Source organism: Pieris napi, chromosome 8 (assembly GCF_905475465.1).
Source record: "Pieris napi chromosome 8, ilPieNapi1.2, whole genome shotgun sequence".
Lineage (NCBI taxonomy): Eukaryota > Metazoa > Arthropoda > Insecta > Lepidoptera > Pieridae > Pieris > Pieris napi.
In genome coordinates this window covers 10,904,660-10,922,569 of record NC_062241.1, presented here as the reverse complement: position 1 = coordinate 10,922,569, position 17,910 = coordinate 10,904,660, and the positions used below count along the sequence as shown (strand labels likewise).

Here is a 17,910-nt window from a genome sequence, read left to right as displayed (position 1 = left end):
TTAGATGGTCTAATTGAAATAAATTATTTGACTTTGAATGTAACAGGTGGCAAAGGGGCAGGAGGCCCATCTGATGTAAAGTAATACCGCCACCCATGGACACTTACATTGCCAGAAGGATCGCAAGTGCGTTGCCAGCCCTTAAAACTTTGATCCATCTTGAGTGTAGCTGATTCTACATAGTGGTGGTGTGCGGCAATACTGCCTTAAGAAACGCTCAGTTATGGAACAACGGACGTCGAGGTGATACGGTTAGTATTTTTGTATGCGTAGACGTCCGATAATGAAACACAGCTGTAAGTAATAATCCGAAAAACTGCTATGAAAACTTTCGATGGTAAATGCGGTAGAAGATGCAGAGAGTCCCCACATATCTATATCAAGGGATCAAGCCGTCGTCGAACAACTAAACAAATTATCAAGAAGTTTACTAAAGCCACTAACAGTGCAAAGCTTTTTTGGTAAGTATAGCTATATCTAAAACATTCAAATTGACTGAAACTTCATTTTTATTCACCCTGTAAAACCCTGTATATTCATAACAGTGTAATGGAACCGATTCAATTGCTTTTTAATTAAAAAAGATAACATCTGTAAATTTATAAAACCGTTAAAAATTCATCGAAATTTGAAACAAAGGCAATCTACCGATAAATGAAAATTAAATTTGGTCCCAACTTTAACGTTTTATGGGATCACCTAAAAAAATTCGGCACGATAAATTTGTCAGGCCGCAAACTTCTATGTTAATTTAATCAGTCGCCTGGTTTATGTTTGATAATGGAAGAGTGTTTTCTGATAGATATCTTAGAGAATTATTGAATTCGAACAATTTCACTCGCGAATTTATTATTAACTTATTAACTAGACGATTCGAGTGCGTATCACCAATGTAGCAGCAGTCTCTACTGCTACATCGAATTGATAGGTAATTATTTTAATTTAGATTCTGCGAGTATTAAAATGCCGTCTATTGTCGCGAATTTGTTTAAGAGCAGTGTTGGACTAGTGGCTTCAGCGTGCGACCCTCATACCTGAGGTCGTAGGTTCGATCCCCGGTTTTGCACCAATGGAATGTCTTTCTATATGCGCATTTAACATTTGCTCGAACGGAAAGAAGGAAAACATCGTGAGGAAACCGACATTTCTTAGACCCAAAAAGTGGCCGGCGTGGGTCAGGCACTGGAGGCTGATCACCTACTTGCCTATTAGATTTAGAAATGATCATGACACAGATTCAGAAATCTGAGGCCAAGACCTAAAGAGGTTGTAGCGCCACTGATTTTATTGTCGCGAATCTGGTATTTGCAAAATTCCGCTATTATTAAAGAAAATACATAAGTACTGCGTCCCCTTTTGTCTTTTATCTGAGGATAAAACCTAAAGAACAAAAATCTTAGATTTAATTTCGTAAGGTTATATGGGACTATTATTATGTATACTTATATATGTTTCTCACATTGAGAAAATTTTGGAGTAATAAGAACACCAAAACATTAATTATAACGATTGAACATTGTTTTAAATTTTTAATTTCAATTATTTATAACAATCTTATTTCAAAAAAAAAAAATCTAAAGTGTATTATGAAACTTCATTTTAAAACTCGGATCTTGGATCTCAAACCGTGAAATCATTTGCCTTTGTAGACTCGACTTTCAGAATTCCAAACATCCGTAGGGCAAGACAAAAGTTAAAACGGAATAAAAGACGTCAAAAACGTCATTACAAGGGTCGCATTCATCTGCCGAATTCAGGTCTCATTGTTCTCTTCACATTTTGTAGAAAACTTTTTCGCAGTTAATGTGCAAATTAACTGAAAAAATTACCGAAAGCAATTTTGAATTTGGAAGCGTTTTGTCATTTAAGCAAATACTTTTGGATTTTTTTATTTCGTATATATTTAATATACATGACATAATCTTTCGATAGGGTTTAATGCAATACAGATTATACATTATTCAATAGAAATAGAAATAGAAATAGTTTATTCTTGCAAGTAGGACTATATAAATCACTTTTACAATGTCTTCCTAAACTAGATGAAGTCGACATTTCCTAACTGACTGCCCTGAGAAGAAATGTCGAAACAAACTCGGGGGTCTTAGTCTCTTCAATGAGTTATTAAACTTAGAGTAGAAGCGGCCTTTTAATTAATTTACTCATATTATACATTAAAAAAAATTCAGCGGCGCTACAATCTCTGTAGATCTGGGCTTCATATGTCTGAATCTGTTTCATGATAAATCTAATAGGCAAATAGGTGATCAGTGCTCCTGACACACGCCGTAGACTTTTTGGGTTGGCAAGCCGGTTTCCTCACGATGTTTTCCTTCACCGTTCGAGCAAATGTTAAATGCGCACATAGAAAGAAAGTCCATTGGTGCACAGCCGGGGATTAAACCTACCTATATAACCTATGATAGGCCAACACTGATAAAATTACTCTTATTACACTATTACATACACCTTTCAATAAGAGTTTATATTTTAAAGGTCAATTTCTATAACAGAAAAACTATTATTTTTGTTAAATTCATAACGGAATATAAAACCGGTGAAGTCCCAAGTTTTTTTTCATAATTCAAGAGTGAAGAGAACGCCATTAAACGCCTAGACCGGTCATTAAACAAGATCGCTATCATAATTGAATTAAAAATTCCGACACGATTCCCTCCCCTGGAGGGGACGTGACGTCATGTTTTTCATTTTTGTCAGTTTTGTATTGCACTGTTTTCGTAGCTTTGTAGCATTATGCGTAGAGGGCGTGAGCGATTTCGTAATCGTAGCAAGGACGTTGTTGTGCTTCGTAGCGCCCTAAGCATGGGCGGATTGGATAACTTGGTGAAATTAGTCACAAAAAACACAAATTTTTGTAATATTTATATGATGATGAGTTTAAATATAATAATATTCTTGGTAAATCGTTAGAAGCGAATATCTTTTTAAAAAAGGTTACCATTTACAGAATTTCAAGGACAACAAACCTTCCTGACCTAGTTTCTCATTATTTTAAAATAAAAACAACAAAATTAGCTTATTTAAACAGATGCTAAATAGAAAAAGTAAATACTTCTTGCATTCATAATTAGATTGTCATAGAATATCAAAAAACATAAAATACATACAACAACGAATAAACATGATAACATTTTTCTGTACTGGCAAGATATACATAGTCATGGGATATGAATAAGAAATACTATCCGTAAATCATAAGTGACGTGTAATATGTGTACGATAATTTCGTTAGGGCTAAAATATTTGTTTTACTACAACTATTTGGGGCGGATTGATTTATTGACGCTGCAAGCGCCGATACAAGATGTATCACCCTATTGAGATTTGCATAGACTAAAATTAATCAGAGCTGACAGATCAAATATTATGTATTATATGTATATTGCCCAGGATTGCCAATGTGTAAATTTAGCTTGAGGTGTAGAGGAAATAGTCAATTGTGATTACTATATAAAGAACTATTGAGATAGCAATCGGCAATATACTTTGCACTTAATGTTTTGAGGGGTAGAACAAACTGCATGGGCCTTCTTCCGGAATTGCTTAGGCTCATAAGCCTGAAAAGTATTTAAGATCCCGAAGGCATGCCTTGCTGCCTGAGTGAAGCTCACTGTACTCCACCAACAGTCACCGATTCCGCTGATCTCCCTGTTTAACCGTTTCGTCAGTTCTGCACCAGAACTGGATATATTTGTGACAAGTTTGAGAAGACTGAGAGATGATTTGACTTGTTTTTCTGAGGCTTAGACATAAAAAGGTTGTCCGCGCTGATTTATTTTTGTTTTATTTATTCGGCCACATAGGGCTATGTGATATATCCATTTATAAGATAGTTCAACATCTGACTATGATAAGAACCATCAATGTTCGGAAATAAACATTATGTTTAAAATGTTTAAATGGAAATATATACAGTGAATCTTGTTTTTAGCCGAAATCAAAAATGAAGGAGGATAGCAATTCAAAGTGTAACTTTTTGCTGAAATACTGTGGTTTGCTAATCTCTGTCATATGGTTAGTCTGTGTTACACGTGCGAAGCCGCGATTTGTTTAAGGTAACTTTTATTTCAATTCCTTAGTACTAGGTATCTGAAGTGTAAGACAGTATAAAAAAGAACAGGACGAATCGTAAGCCTCCTTTATCGGTTTTTTATTGAGTTATTGAAAACATACATTAATTTTAATTATTGGTATCATAACAAAGTACAAAACTGTGTCTGAATTTCCCTGTGTGCTTAAGATTAAAAATGTAAGAGCTTAATTTTTACACGCTTTATATTAGCTACACCTGTATGTATGTAACCGACTCCTTCGGACTCGATTTTGACCCACTTTTAACGGACAGATTTAATTCAAACTTTGCGCACCTGTCAATGATCGATGACAATGCAATAATCCGAAAAAAAAAATGAAAAAAAATAAAAAAAAACTAACTAAAAAATAAATAATAGTTTAAAAAAACTAAAAAACACGCTTTTAACGTGGGTTGCCCGATAGACGAAAAATATGGCACAGAGCGCCCCACGCTTTTTCACAATAATACCAGTATTTTTTGTTCATTACCATTTTCAGCCTAAATTAGGAATTATTTTTCACTTTTTAGTTTGATGTGCTTTAAAAGCGTGTGTTTTAGTTTTTTTTTAACTATTATTTATATCAGGCAGAGACAACAGAGCTCCACTTGCTACGGTCCTGACATACATCTCTTGCTTGCCATGTCCGTCGGCTATGGGTACTTTTACTCGTCCCTTCTCTAGTACATCCTAGATTTGGTCCAGGTAGATATAACAAGGGATGGTTTGTGGACTCAGTTTCCGCACTTAGATTCTCAATAGGTCCGTTGTACGTAATCAATAGGCATACACAACCCGACTTCACCATCCACCGTTGCCTTATATTGAAGAACGGTGTTCATGCTTATTCATTATTTCTACAGAGCCTTCCCTTTCGTATCCTTGTCAGTATATTCTTATTAACAGCTCCCGTATCTATGAGGTATCCTATCATATTTGTTTGTAATAATTACCTATGCACAGAAATATATTAATGAGCTTTTACCCACATACACACACACACACCCTCACATACGCCCATACAACTTTATTTGTACTAACTTCTAATTAGTTGACTGTTTTGTTTTTCTTTCTTTAATAAAAACGTTCAATTTGTTTGCCTACCCATACCTATATGTATGTACTTTTTGTAACCACTCAATATGAATCTCTGGAATAGAAGCCTGGTTATCCATATCACAGGTTCTTGCCTAGTTTGGAAACCAGTCTCCCAATGCCTTCTCAACTGTTATCTTATTGTTTGTTGTAAATGTTATATGGGAGAAAATAAAAATTATTCTTATTATTTTTTGCTGCGATATTTTGGTCATGCTAAAATATATAAGATTTTTTTGTCAGTACACAGAGATGTCAAGTTAATTGGCTATTTCATTTAAATATTAAGTTTTAATTAGAGTTTAAATGGAGTATAAATAATACAGTCCTAACGATTGGCCGTAAGCCGTCGAGTCCATGTTGACAATCATTAAACTTTATGCAAACGTTTTCAACTCTGCTCAATTAAAAGTTCACTAAGCCTTCACTTTTAGGGATATTTGAATTGTAAATCCGTTAACGATTTAAAAAATAAGTTTACTGCATTGAACGAATTATAATTTTGTAATTACATAAGTACGCTTACGTTACTTTTACTTTTTTTTTCTATACTATAATTACATTTTCTTTAGATTTTTGCGTCTGAGCCGCAAACTAGCTGCTGTGGTCTCTGGCAGAATGACCAGCGCTGTGGAACATTCTGCTCCTCAGCATAATGCCGAGCCAGGGCCAATTACAACCACAGCACACACGCATTACACACTTGAAACGAACCGAGTGGGAAAAGGAAAAACATTTTTTTTTATTTTTTAATATCTGCCATTATATTTTTATTTTTTTCTTCGATTATTGTTATTTTGTGTGTGTTTTTGTTAGTAATAAATGTTATGTCTATGTCTTATCCAACTTGCGATCTATAGATAAAGTTAATTTGTCATCTATTCAAATATATTATTGCTATCTTTATAAAAATCATAGCTAACGGTACTCATAGTCAGATACAGAGTTACCAATTACTTAAACCTTTTGTAAATATTTAAAAAATATTAATTCATCATTTATATATGCGATAAAACTCAAATTTGAACAATAATTTTGCGATTTAGTTGGTGTTAGGCCGCATGAACTTAACTGCCAAATGATGAGACGGGACTTAGCGCGAACTCACTCTCATATGTCAAAATCCAGTACCTTTTTGTCGTCCGTAAGCCAGACTTAGCCCTAAATCTCATTTCTGAATCTGAAACTCAAGCCGAATTCGTACACGTGATTTAGCATTTTTATCTCACCAGTTTCCACTTGAATACATTTAATATGAGTACCTAAGAAAGTCCACTGAAGTCTGAGTAACTTTATATTAACTCGCTCAAGTTAACAATTAACCTGTTTTAACCCTTGAGTAAGTATGGTCTTATAAATTTAAATAAATGTTTTAAGTCTTCAGACATCTTGTAAGTGATATTAATAAAGGTAAGTTTAATAATTATTCTAAGAAACGTATAGATAGGTGATAAGACTATGGAATAAAGAATAATATTCTCATATATCATATATATACTTATATCTTAAAATATACAATTCCTAAATCACAATGTTCGTTCCCATACTCCTCCGAAACGGCTCTACCAATTTTTATGAATTTTTTTATACATATTCAGTAAGTCTGAGAATCGACTACTATATATCTTTTAAACCCCTCAGTGATAAGGGGTGTCCACCCCAATTTTTATTTTTTTGAATTGTTTTTGGTTCGATTTAAAAACGAAAAAAAAAATACATTTAACATTTTCACCCCTCTTCGATCCCCCTATTTTTTATTATTGTAGATAGTTATTTTTATTGAACTAAAAAAAATTTCCTAGAAATAATATACATGCCAAAACAACGTTTGTATATTATATAGTTATACTATGTTTATCCTACCTTATCTCGTAACATATCTCGAACCCGCGTCGCCTGGTGCTTACTCCTGTGTAACTCCAACTGTAGCTCCAGACATCTCTCCTGCCAGTTGGCAGATTCATCGGCAGCCGCCAACTCGTACTCCAATGGATCCATGCGAGAGGAGTGGGCAAAGGGCCTAGAAAAGGAAATAATTGATTTATTGCTAAGCATCACTTCGACGTCCGTCGTTCTACAACTGAGCGTTTTCCAAGGCAGGTTTTGCCGTGCACCACTATGTGGAATCAGCCACCCACTGAAGTATTTCCGAACCAATTCGACTTAGGGTCCTTCAAGAAAAGAGCGTACTAGTTCTTGAAAGGCCGGCCACGCGCTGGCGAGCCTTCTGACAATGTGAGTACCCAAGGGCGGCGGTATCACTTAACATCAGGTGAGCCTTCTGCCTGTTTGCCTACTATTACTTAAAATAAAAAAAATAAAAATGGTAAAGAACAAAACATTTAAAAATAGAACAACTTATGGTAAATTATAAACATAAGAAAAGTATGGTATTGTATTCCTTGTATTTAACTGAATCCCATATTTTGTTAAATAAATAAATTAATTAACAATGTATTTGGTCACTAATGTTTTAATTTATGTACATTATTCTAACAATGCGTTAAATTTTAAAAATTTATTTAGGTTCTTCAATAAAACTATGTATGTTTCGTGATCCTCTATTTATTAAGGACTTTATAGCTAGCTCAATACATTGTTTGTTTCTTTATATATATTTTCTAGCTAATTCCCCGACAATGTTGTCGTCGGTGGTAATAAATAACTTTTGTATGTGTACAACTTAATTAAATAGTATTGTTAAGCTCTACTACCTTATTCTTTTAACAACTTTTTGCATAACATTTACAGAAAAATGCCTCTTAACCTATTGTTGCATTGCTACAAAGACAGGCAGCACTTTGTCTAACCCTGAACCTGTAAAGATACGACAAGAATTCACCGTGACCTGTCAACATCTGGGTAATCAACCCCATTGATTTTATTTGTTTAATTATAGAAAAAGCCTAATCCCCATTTGAAAGGAATAACATAGATATTGTTATAACACAGTTAGAATATATTTTTTACTTGTACTAACGAATAGTCTATGGCAGAAATATTAAAAAACTTTCTATTTGAAGTATTAAATAAAAACTTCAACGAATCTATGAATAAGAGCGAATCATAATCAATTTGCGATTCTAGTTCATTACTCAGGTCATTCACTCAGCAAGTGCTTCGAGTAGCAATTTTAAGTTCCGTTGGTGGGAAGATTTTTATATCATGGATCACTAACTTTGCCACGCAATTTTTTTCTATTAGGTTAGAACATTTCTTACAATTAAATCATTTTAAATACCTTATACAGCCTGTGCGAACAGAATATAGTGTAGAATCTTTTGTTTCTTGAAAAACTCTTCTAAAATGGTTGCATGGATAGATAAGACTACATTTATCATTAAGTAAAGGTAAAAAATAACTTAACATTCAAACAGTTGTCTGTGTCTTGTTGTATATTTAAGTTATAATAATATATTTTATATATATGTAGCTGTATTAATTCGTACGCACAATCGTTGGGTTAGGTATAGGCATAATAGATGCTTCAATAAGGACATTTAAAGACGAAATAGAGGGAGCTAATCGAATAGAATTAGCATAGCAAAAAAGATCGATCGATCGAATTAATTTTGATGATTTTAAAATCAAATATCCAGCAAAGTTTTGATAAGCGTAATCAAAACCGGATACACTGTATTCTAGTTGTGTCAAAAATATAATAAATTATAACGATTTTTTTTATTAATAATACTCTACTCTGCTATTGTGTCCAGGGGCTTTTTCTATCTTTTAAATAAATTAAAATACATTATATTAATTACAATAAACGTTCACGAATGGTGTGTTACGCGTATCGCGAAATACCCCGGCTATATTGGTAATATTTTTATTTACAATATGATTATGACGATTTCCATATTCCATTAAAATTTTCTTCCGCTTTCCAGATTAAGAAATAAAGTGATATTGATAAATTTTAGTATAATTACATACGACGTCAGCCAGGAAGTCATAGTTTTCTTTGATTTGTGATCTCGATTTACTTTAATGTGTTCCTGGTAAAGTGAGGAAGCTGCGCCCTAGTTCTTATTGTTAAAAACGGCTTGGATGTGAATTGTATACCAATATATAAAATATTAAGACCATCTCATTTTTGAGTTATAAATAATCTTTGTATATGATTTGACGATAGTCTTATAATATATTAGAAGCTGTAATGGCGCCTCTCATGGACTTTATGTCTATGTGTGCATTTAACACTTGCTCGTACGTAAAGGAAAATTTTATTAGTAAACCCGTTTGTCTCGAACCCAAAACACAATCATATGACTCTATGAAATAGAAATGACTAAAGAAACGGATGACCCATGCAATCTGAGGAATTTGTCTTGACCTGAGACTGAGATTTGTAGCGCCACTGGATTATTATTTTATTTTAATTGTTGTCAATATGATTGTGAGAGCTAAAACTTCTCTTTTGATTAGTATCGAATATGTTTTCAGAACGCTGCTGCTTTTTCATATAAAAAGTTATTGGCATTATTGTACCATACTCTGTAATATTGTTTGTGTTGACGGTATACGTCGGTAAAGGACGTGAAACCACCAACACAACTGGAGAGGAGCAGCTCGTGACGGAAGTCACTGAAAAATGTTGGAAGAGACATAATATGCCAGTAGGCAGGTACCCCGCTGATTGCCTGAAGGGCCTTGTCAGTTCGGGCTGAAATAGGCAAATTACCCTACATTTTATAATCCATTTATATAATAAGATAAATGGGTGTCATAATTGAAATAAACAAAAAAACATCGACGCAAATTAAAGAGCTTTTGAAAGTATTTCTATTATAAAATAATTTCGCCCGACATCAAAAATATGTTAACCAATTCTTCAATCTTTGTAATTAAGAACCATTTTGTTCACGAGGCTCAAGGATAATCTCCACTCATGAATAATAAAGTGCACTTAATTAGCTCATATAATTAATAATTAATATCCAATAACTCCGCTCAGTGTTCCGACAAATGTGCAATTCAATCAGATAATAAAATCTCAATAATTTATCACTTTTTATATGATTTAAATATTCAATCAAACAGGAGCGTATTGCACGGGTATATCCTATATGTTTCTTACATGTAGTTAGGATATTGAATACATTGGTGCGTGTTATATTGATACTAAAGATTTGTACGGCACGCGTCGAACGGGAAACTTACAACAATATTGCTGGTAATTGAAGATTGATTTGTTCTTGGTAAGCAAACATAATTCTTTTGATAATATAGTACTGTATTTTTATATTTAATTGTATAGTTTAGGCTTATAGGTAAACAAGTATTGTTAATCGATATATAAAACTGTATTTTCTAAATATTGTGTCGGATGACATCGTTGGGTGAGTATTTGTTAGTTATTTCTTATAATTTATAAGTAATCGAAATTTTCATAAGTAATTAAAGGTACACTGGGACCAAACTTTTAAAAAAAATTTTTTTTTTTTTTATTAATTTTTAATTATTCTGTAGGTTAGGAAAATTGTAAATACTGTATATTTGATTGTTATAATTACTAATATTTTTTTTATTCCAATGTAACTTTTATATATTTTTCTAAACAAGAGTATTTTCTGTCACTACTAAATTTCTGAAATAGAAGTCAGATGTAAGTTATTTTTATTTTAGATTTTAGTATGTAAATTGCATAATTTTTAATTGATACATGTAATTTTAATTGCGTTAATTTAATTATACAATTGTTGCCTTGGTACTTCTTTTTAATTACTAGGGTTGCCTGGAAGATCACGCTTGTAAGGAATAACGAAATTTTAATAAATAAATATTTTTTTAAGGAACTATGCAAGAAACATATTAATTAAAAAACTACCTCGGTGGAGGTGGCGGTCCATCTCTCTGCCGTCTTGGCAACAACCTTGGGCTATTCGGAGTGCTGGAAGAGCCTGGCACAGCATGATCAGTGAACCTGGACAGCGGGTCAAAGATTTGTGACAACCGCCGCGATCGCTCCTCAGACATTATCACTTCACATCACTGACACTTACACTACACTATACACTAACACGACGGCGCGTCCACGCACCCATTTTGATCCGTCTCTCACGCAATAATGATCTGAAAAAGAAAAGATGAATTAGTGTTGCTTTATGAGTTACAGAATAGTTGAAAAAGTTGGACACTGAATAGTTGAAAATCTTTTTGGCAATCATGTTAATGTTGTAGAACACTGTAAAAAAGTAATTTTAAGACAGATTTAATTTCATGTACTACTGCAAAATTTCTACTCAAATTACCATACATCAAAAGGTTGTAAATGGAGTTATATTCCTGCATTATTCCCTGTTACCACAGACATAAAATAAATAAATAAATCAGTAGCGCTACAACCTTTTTAGGTCTGGGCCTCAGATTTCTAAATCTGTTTCATGATCATTTGTTAATATAATTGGCAAATAAGTAATCCGCATGTGCCTGACACACAGCGTCGACTTTTTAAGTCTAAGGCAAACCGGTTTCCTCACAATGTTTTCCTTCACCGTTCGAGCAAATGTTAAATGCGTACATAGAATGAAAATTCATTGGTGCACAGCCGGGGATCGAACCTACGACCTCAGGGATGAGAGTCGCACGCACGTCAACACTGCAACTCTTACAATACTCGTATATCTAACTTTAATTAAATTTTAATATAAATTTAATTTAGACAGATATACCATTAGCTTTTTAATTTAAATTATTATTAAAAGCAAAGGTTTTCTTTGGATTTTCTCACAACCCTGCCTCATTATATATTTAAACTACCAACTGATCCCACTACACTGTGCTTTAGGTGAGGCAATTGGTCATGGTTTTATATTTGGACAGGTTGAAATGAAATGTCAACGCTATTTGATTAGTGAAGTTGACGAAAGCCGTGATGAATTGTTATTGATGTGTTCCTTCATGTTATGTTTCCTAATTAGATGATATTTTAAATATGGAATCATTATATTTGTCGTTGTAACTGGAAATGAGCTGGCTACTCAGCTAGGCTCTGACCGGTAGACAATAAAGGCAAGGAGAAAAGGCTCAAGGAACTAGAGGTAGAGGAAGACCAGTGACTAGATAGGAAGATGAGGTCAAAAGGTTGTTCAAAACTGGAGCCAAAAATTACACCACCTTGACAAATGGCTGTTGAAAAGGCCGTTGCCTAATATGGGGTCCTTGCTAAATAGGAATTAGATTAGAAATAAGAAATAGAATATACATAAAGTAATATTAAATATAATAAGGATAGGATCAATAATTAAAAAAGTTTAATTAATTAGTTTACATTTATTTATGTATTATTAATAATATATAGATAACTAGTGGACCCCACAGACGTTGTCCTGCATGATATTTCAACCGATTAAGATATTAAACAAAGTATGAAAGTACCGACTGCAGCGCCATCTGTCGGGCTGATTTGTGAATCTAAACCATTCCCAGATCCCCTTGAAGACACACAAAAAATTTCATCAAAATTGGTCCAGTCGTTTAGGAGGAGTTCAGTCACATACACACGCACACAAGAAATATATATATTAAGATATAAACGAAGTAATATAATAATGTGAAAGCAAGAAGTTAAATGCCTTTTATACATTCTTCAGATTTTTTCGAATTTTAATAAGAATTAGTAAAAAAAAAGTCAATTTTCTTATAACACGCAAAATAAATTATAACTCTACAGGGGTTGAGCTTAGGGACCTCCCGTAGAACAATTTTTTGCAGCTGATGACCTCATCTATCCCCTATTTGCGTTTGATCCACGACTTTTTGGCCACCCTGTATTTCTCGAAGCAACGGCGTTACTGTCACTGTCATTGTCTTTATGTCAAAGAGCTTATAAATTCATAACATCAAAGATCAAAACTGCTAATACTAGGGTTTTATTTGGTTTGCTAATATAGCTAGATCTATGAATTAACGACTATTCAATGGGCGATAGTAATAATGACTGACTGATAAAATCACTACTACTATCGACTTTCGAATAGTTGTTAATTTTTAGACAAACACAACATTGGCAAATATTGCAAAATTTATAAATGAATAAAAAACATTTATGTTTTAAAATGATATGACTTTGTCGTTTTATATTTATAAGCTCTGTGACATAATGACGATGGCATCTGAGAGTAACGCTGTTGCTTCAAAATATATTATTCATAAGACACGTATATAACGAAACAAACGAAAAGCGAACGCTGATAATCTTATGGGTAGCATATTACATAAGAAATAACTGCTTGAAACAAGAGAACAATCAATTATGGTGTATATATTTAAACTCGCGGACAACATTTTAAAGGCGAAAACTTTGTATGCCTTTTTAAGAGAATTGCGCGATCGCATAACGTGAATTTTGACTAAGTTAAAATTTTTGTTGTGAAATGCATACATAAAACTATCATTTATTAATTGTGCACAGCTTTTTATTAACATATTTAAATCAAAAGAGCACACGCTTTTGCTTGAATAACTCATGGACGCGTTTTTCACAAGTCATTCAATAGACAACATTTATTTCACCGTATTTAAAAAATTCCCTAATAAAATAAAAATTAATTATGTTAAATCCCCGAGGTAGGCGATACCATCCTTTAAATAACCCAAAAAGATAAATATTGCCAAAACGGTAAAAGTTAAAATATAAACAAACGTAATTACCGGGATAAAAAAATTTACCGAAGGGTTGACCCGAATCTCCGGGGCTGATAACGTCCTTGATAACATTAATCAAAGTTCCTGCAGGTTCGGGAAACTCCTATTTTCTGGTCAATGACCTTTTAATTTGGCACGTCGAAGCTATTTGCAGTTCAATGGCTATATATAACGATGTTGAATCAAAAACGTGTTTACAGGTTCAAATGTAATTAAAATTAAATTTGGCACTCAGTTATAGCCGAAGGAAGAGTAGCTCAGGATTTAATGCGATGGCGAAGCACTGTCGATTGTCGAAGCCCTACCTCACCTAGAAGATATAGAACAATACTAGAAGATATAAACAAACAACCCATGCTTAAGATATGAACGAATAATTTGGGGATTCACAACAGATTTCAACAGTTTCTAGTCCAGACACTATGTATTAAATCTCTCTTCGGAACTGAACTAGTGGTAGAATATTTTGATATACATTTATCCAAAGACTTTGGCGTGGACTTTACCAAAGTCGCCAGCTCTTGTGCTAAGTAATATATCCATCATCATTATTCAATTAAAGTAGAAATATAACCATAAGTATATATTATCGCATTCCAGTTAGTATGAGAAGTAGTATAATTCTGGTTTTTACAATGAAAAACAGTATAATTTTGACGAATATTGTAAATATCGATATATTGTATTTGTAGGTCATAAGGCGGCTGAACATTGATATTTTTGTTTTCTATTTACTCATTTTTATTTACTATTATTACTTTGCAGGTTAAGAATGTAAATTAGTGTCTTTTGAATAAAAAGCTTGTAAGTATAACTATGTTTAATGCGAAAAAAACTACATTTATTTGTATAAAGAAATCGAGTTAACTATGAATGATGTGTGAGAAAAATCGTTGCATTTCCCCGGAGGCAGTGGTAGTGGCTTCACTATGCTCGCATTCCCAAAGTTGTAAGTTCGAACCCCGGCTGTGCACAAAAATTTCTTACTATGTGCACATTTTACAGTCGCCCAGAATCTCAGGCACAGAAAGCCGTTCACGTAGCCTATTAAAAAAAACACATGATCACGAAATAGATGCGAAAATTGTATTACCATAACATCAACACAATCGGGTTTTACGAGAGCGTACTTAAATCATAACACACGGACACTGTCTACCTAATGAAAATAGCTACTGGTACGGTCGATTGTACCGAGCTGTTAAGCAAAATAAACCTACGTACATATGACAAAACTCTAAGACACATGAACCTATTACATATACCTAAAGTAAATACAAATTATAGAGGGAGCAACTTTATGGTTGGCGAACAGATTTAATGAGTTGACTATTGACATTGATATGTTCGCCACGAGTGTGGTGACAGCAAGGAGAGCTTTAACACAAAATTATTTCGATCATGATGAATGAAGTACATTCATAACCTTTCATTGTCAACTAATTAAATTTTCTTTTTTGTTCTACTAACAAAATAATTTGCATGTTTTCCTTCTTATTTAAAACAAAAACTATATGTGAAGATAAGTTAATTGGCCCACAATGTTATATATATATTTACAGCACAATACAGAAATAGATGTACATATATATTATATATATAATATCTATTTCTGTATTGTGCTGTAAATCTTCTTAACAAATAACTACTAAAATAATATCACTTTTAATTTATAATATTACTATATTCTCTAACAGGTTCATAAGGCTATATTTATTAATAAAAGTCTAGTTTACTAATATGAAAATGTAACATAAATCGATGCAGCCCGAATCTTGGCAAAGGCTGCGATGCAGGCTGCCGATGCAAAGTTATGGCCACGCCAGATTGCATGGATTACTTTACGACGTTGGTATTTTAAATTACCTCGTTTAATTTTAATAACAAACTTTCATGTATTTTAATATACGAGTCTCCAGTAGGCCAAGTGTTTTATTTGACGTATTCTTAAGAACAATTATTGTTTCGTGTGAAGTATCATGCAATTATAGGTTTTATATAGTGTTGTCCTTGTGGCTTCAGCGTGCGACTCACATACCTGAGGTCGTAGGTTCGATCCCGGCTGTGTACTAATGGACTTTCTTTCTATGTGCGCATTTAACATTTCGAACGGTGAAGGAAAACATCGTGAGGAAACCGACATGTCTTAGACCCAAAATGTCGACGGTATGTGTCAGGCACTGGAGGCTGATCACCTACTTGCCTATTAGATTCAAAAATTCATTCGTTCATTAGAAATTTTACTTAGTTTCAATAAAACATAGAATAAAGGTAAAGGTAAACAAAGGAATCGAAAGGAAAGGAAAATAACGTCAGGTATATTTCACTGATACACGAAAGGTCAGATTTTCTGGAACTATTCAAATACATTATTGTTATTGGTTGTTGTTTACTAGTCAATACTAACAAAGTTTTTGAGTCGTAGATTGGAGTGAGTGAATGTGAGCCAATACTAACATATCAACTGAGACCGAATTGTTACAAATTCTAATTAAACTACAAGTTTATTAATCTGAAATAAAGAAGTTATCATTATTTTTAAAGTACGCTCATTACGCTAATTCTCAGCAGTAAATATTTTTTTAATGTAATCACATCTGAATTTATTATTTAACAAAGCGATGATTCTGTTCGAATGCGAACATAGAAAGAATCCATTGGTCCACAGCCGGGAAATGAAGCTACGACCTCAGGGAGAAAGTTAATTAGAACTTACTATCAGAAATATTTCATTTATAAACTAAAAATATTTTCTTTACAGGAGCAAAGCAACACGACTTCAAATATAATACCCATAAGCAAGATAAATTACGAAATTTTAATCGGTTATTAAAATGAAACCATCATAATTAAAAATGGAATAATTAAATTCCTGTTCTTAAAAACTAATTGCCCTAAATTCAAACATTCATCTCGCATCATTACAATAAAAACCTAACGAGTTCCCTAATGACCTGTTTTCTGTCTCATTAGTGACAATCAGTTTGGTTGGTTCCAGCTTTCACTGTGACTGACAACATAAAGGATTGATTACAGGGCTTCAAGTAAATTCACGTCTGTAATTTAAGTCAATGCGAGAGATTTGATGCCTTTGTTTTTTTTTTGAAGTGAAACTTTTTTATCGGGGTTGGAAAAAAATTTAGTGTAACATTTTTTCGTTACGCGTCACATTTTTCCGTTACGCACCATCTTTTGAAGTGAAACTTCTTTATCGGCGTTGGAAAAAACTTACACACATTTGTCACATTTTTCGGTTACGCGCCATCTTTTTCTTGTCCCTACCACGGTTGATCCGAAGAGATTCGAAGCCATTAGTAACAAAAATATATAATAACGATAACAATGATAGTAATACTAATAATTCTATTACAATTAATGAAATGAAATTCTCTACATAGTAGTACAGTAATAAGTTAAAATGAAATAATTGTATTTGTATTCATGTCTATGATAATAAAAGCCTTTTGTTAAACTTTATCTAATTTAACTTTATTTAACCAATTTCTGTAAAGTTGCATATAGTAGATCATTTTTCGAAAAATAAGGTCATAAAGAAGTTTCACTTCTTACGTGTGTACACCTAGTACACGCACACATTTTTTTTAATGTTACAGGAGGCAGACGGGCAGGAGGCTCACCTGATGTTAAGTGATACCGCCGTGGACCACTCGCACTGCCAGAAGGCTCGCAAGCGCCGGCCTTTTAAGAATTGGTACACTCTTTTCTTAAAGGACCCTAAGTCGAATTGGTTCGAGATACATCAGTGGGCAGCTGGTTCCACATAGTGGTGGTGCGCGGCAGAAATTGCTTGGTTCACGCGAATCAATAAGTAAATCTTTTTTAACTTAGACCTGGCAAGACTGTCAGGTCGAGTTGGTCAGGTTTTATAAAAAAACTTTTTTTTAAAATAGGAGGCAAACGGGCAGGAGGCTCATCTGATGTTAAGTGATGCCGTCGCCCATGGACACTCTCAATGCCAGAGGACTCGCGATTGCGTTGTCTTCTAAGAATTGGTACACTCTTTTCTAGAAGGACCCTAAGTCGTATTGATTGAGATATATTTTAGAGGGGA

General features: G+C 33.4%; 1 protein-coding gene across 8 annotated transcripts in view; it reads right to left on the bottom strand.

Annotated features, from left to right (window-relative positions):
* Positions 1–17,910, bottom strand: part of LOC125051499 (uncharacterized protein CG43867) — a 315,007-nt gene that overhangs the window by 214,834 nt on the left and 82,263 nt on the right. For all 8 annotated transcript variants that reach the window (XM_047651827.1, XM_047651831.1, XM_047651830.1 and 5 more), the window contains exons 3-4: positions 11,020–11,264; positions 7,053–7,209 (exon numbers count right to left, since the gene is read on the bottom strand). In XM_047651827.1, coding sequence (XP_047507783.1) covers positions 7,053–7,209; positions 11,020–11,168 — 306 coding nt within the window. In that variant the 5' untranslated portion in view covers positions 11,169–11,264. The remainder of the gene's footprint in view (positions 1–7,052; positions 7,210–11,019; positions 11,265–17,910) is intronic.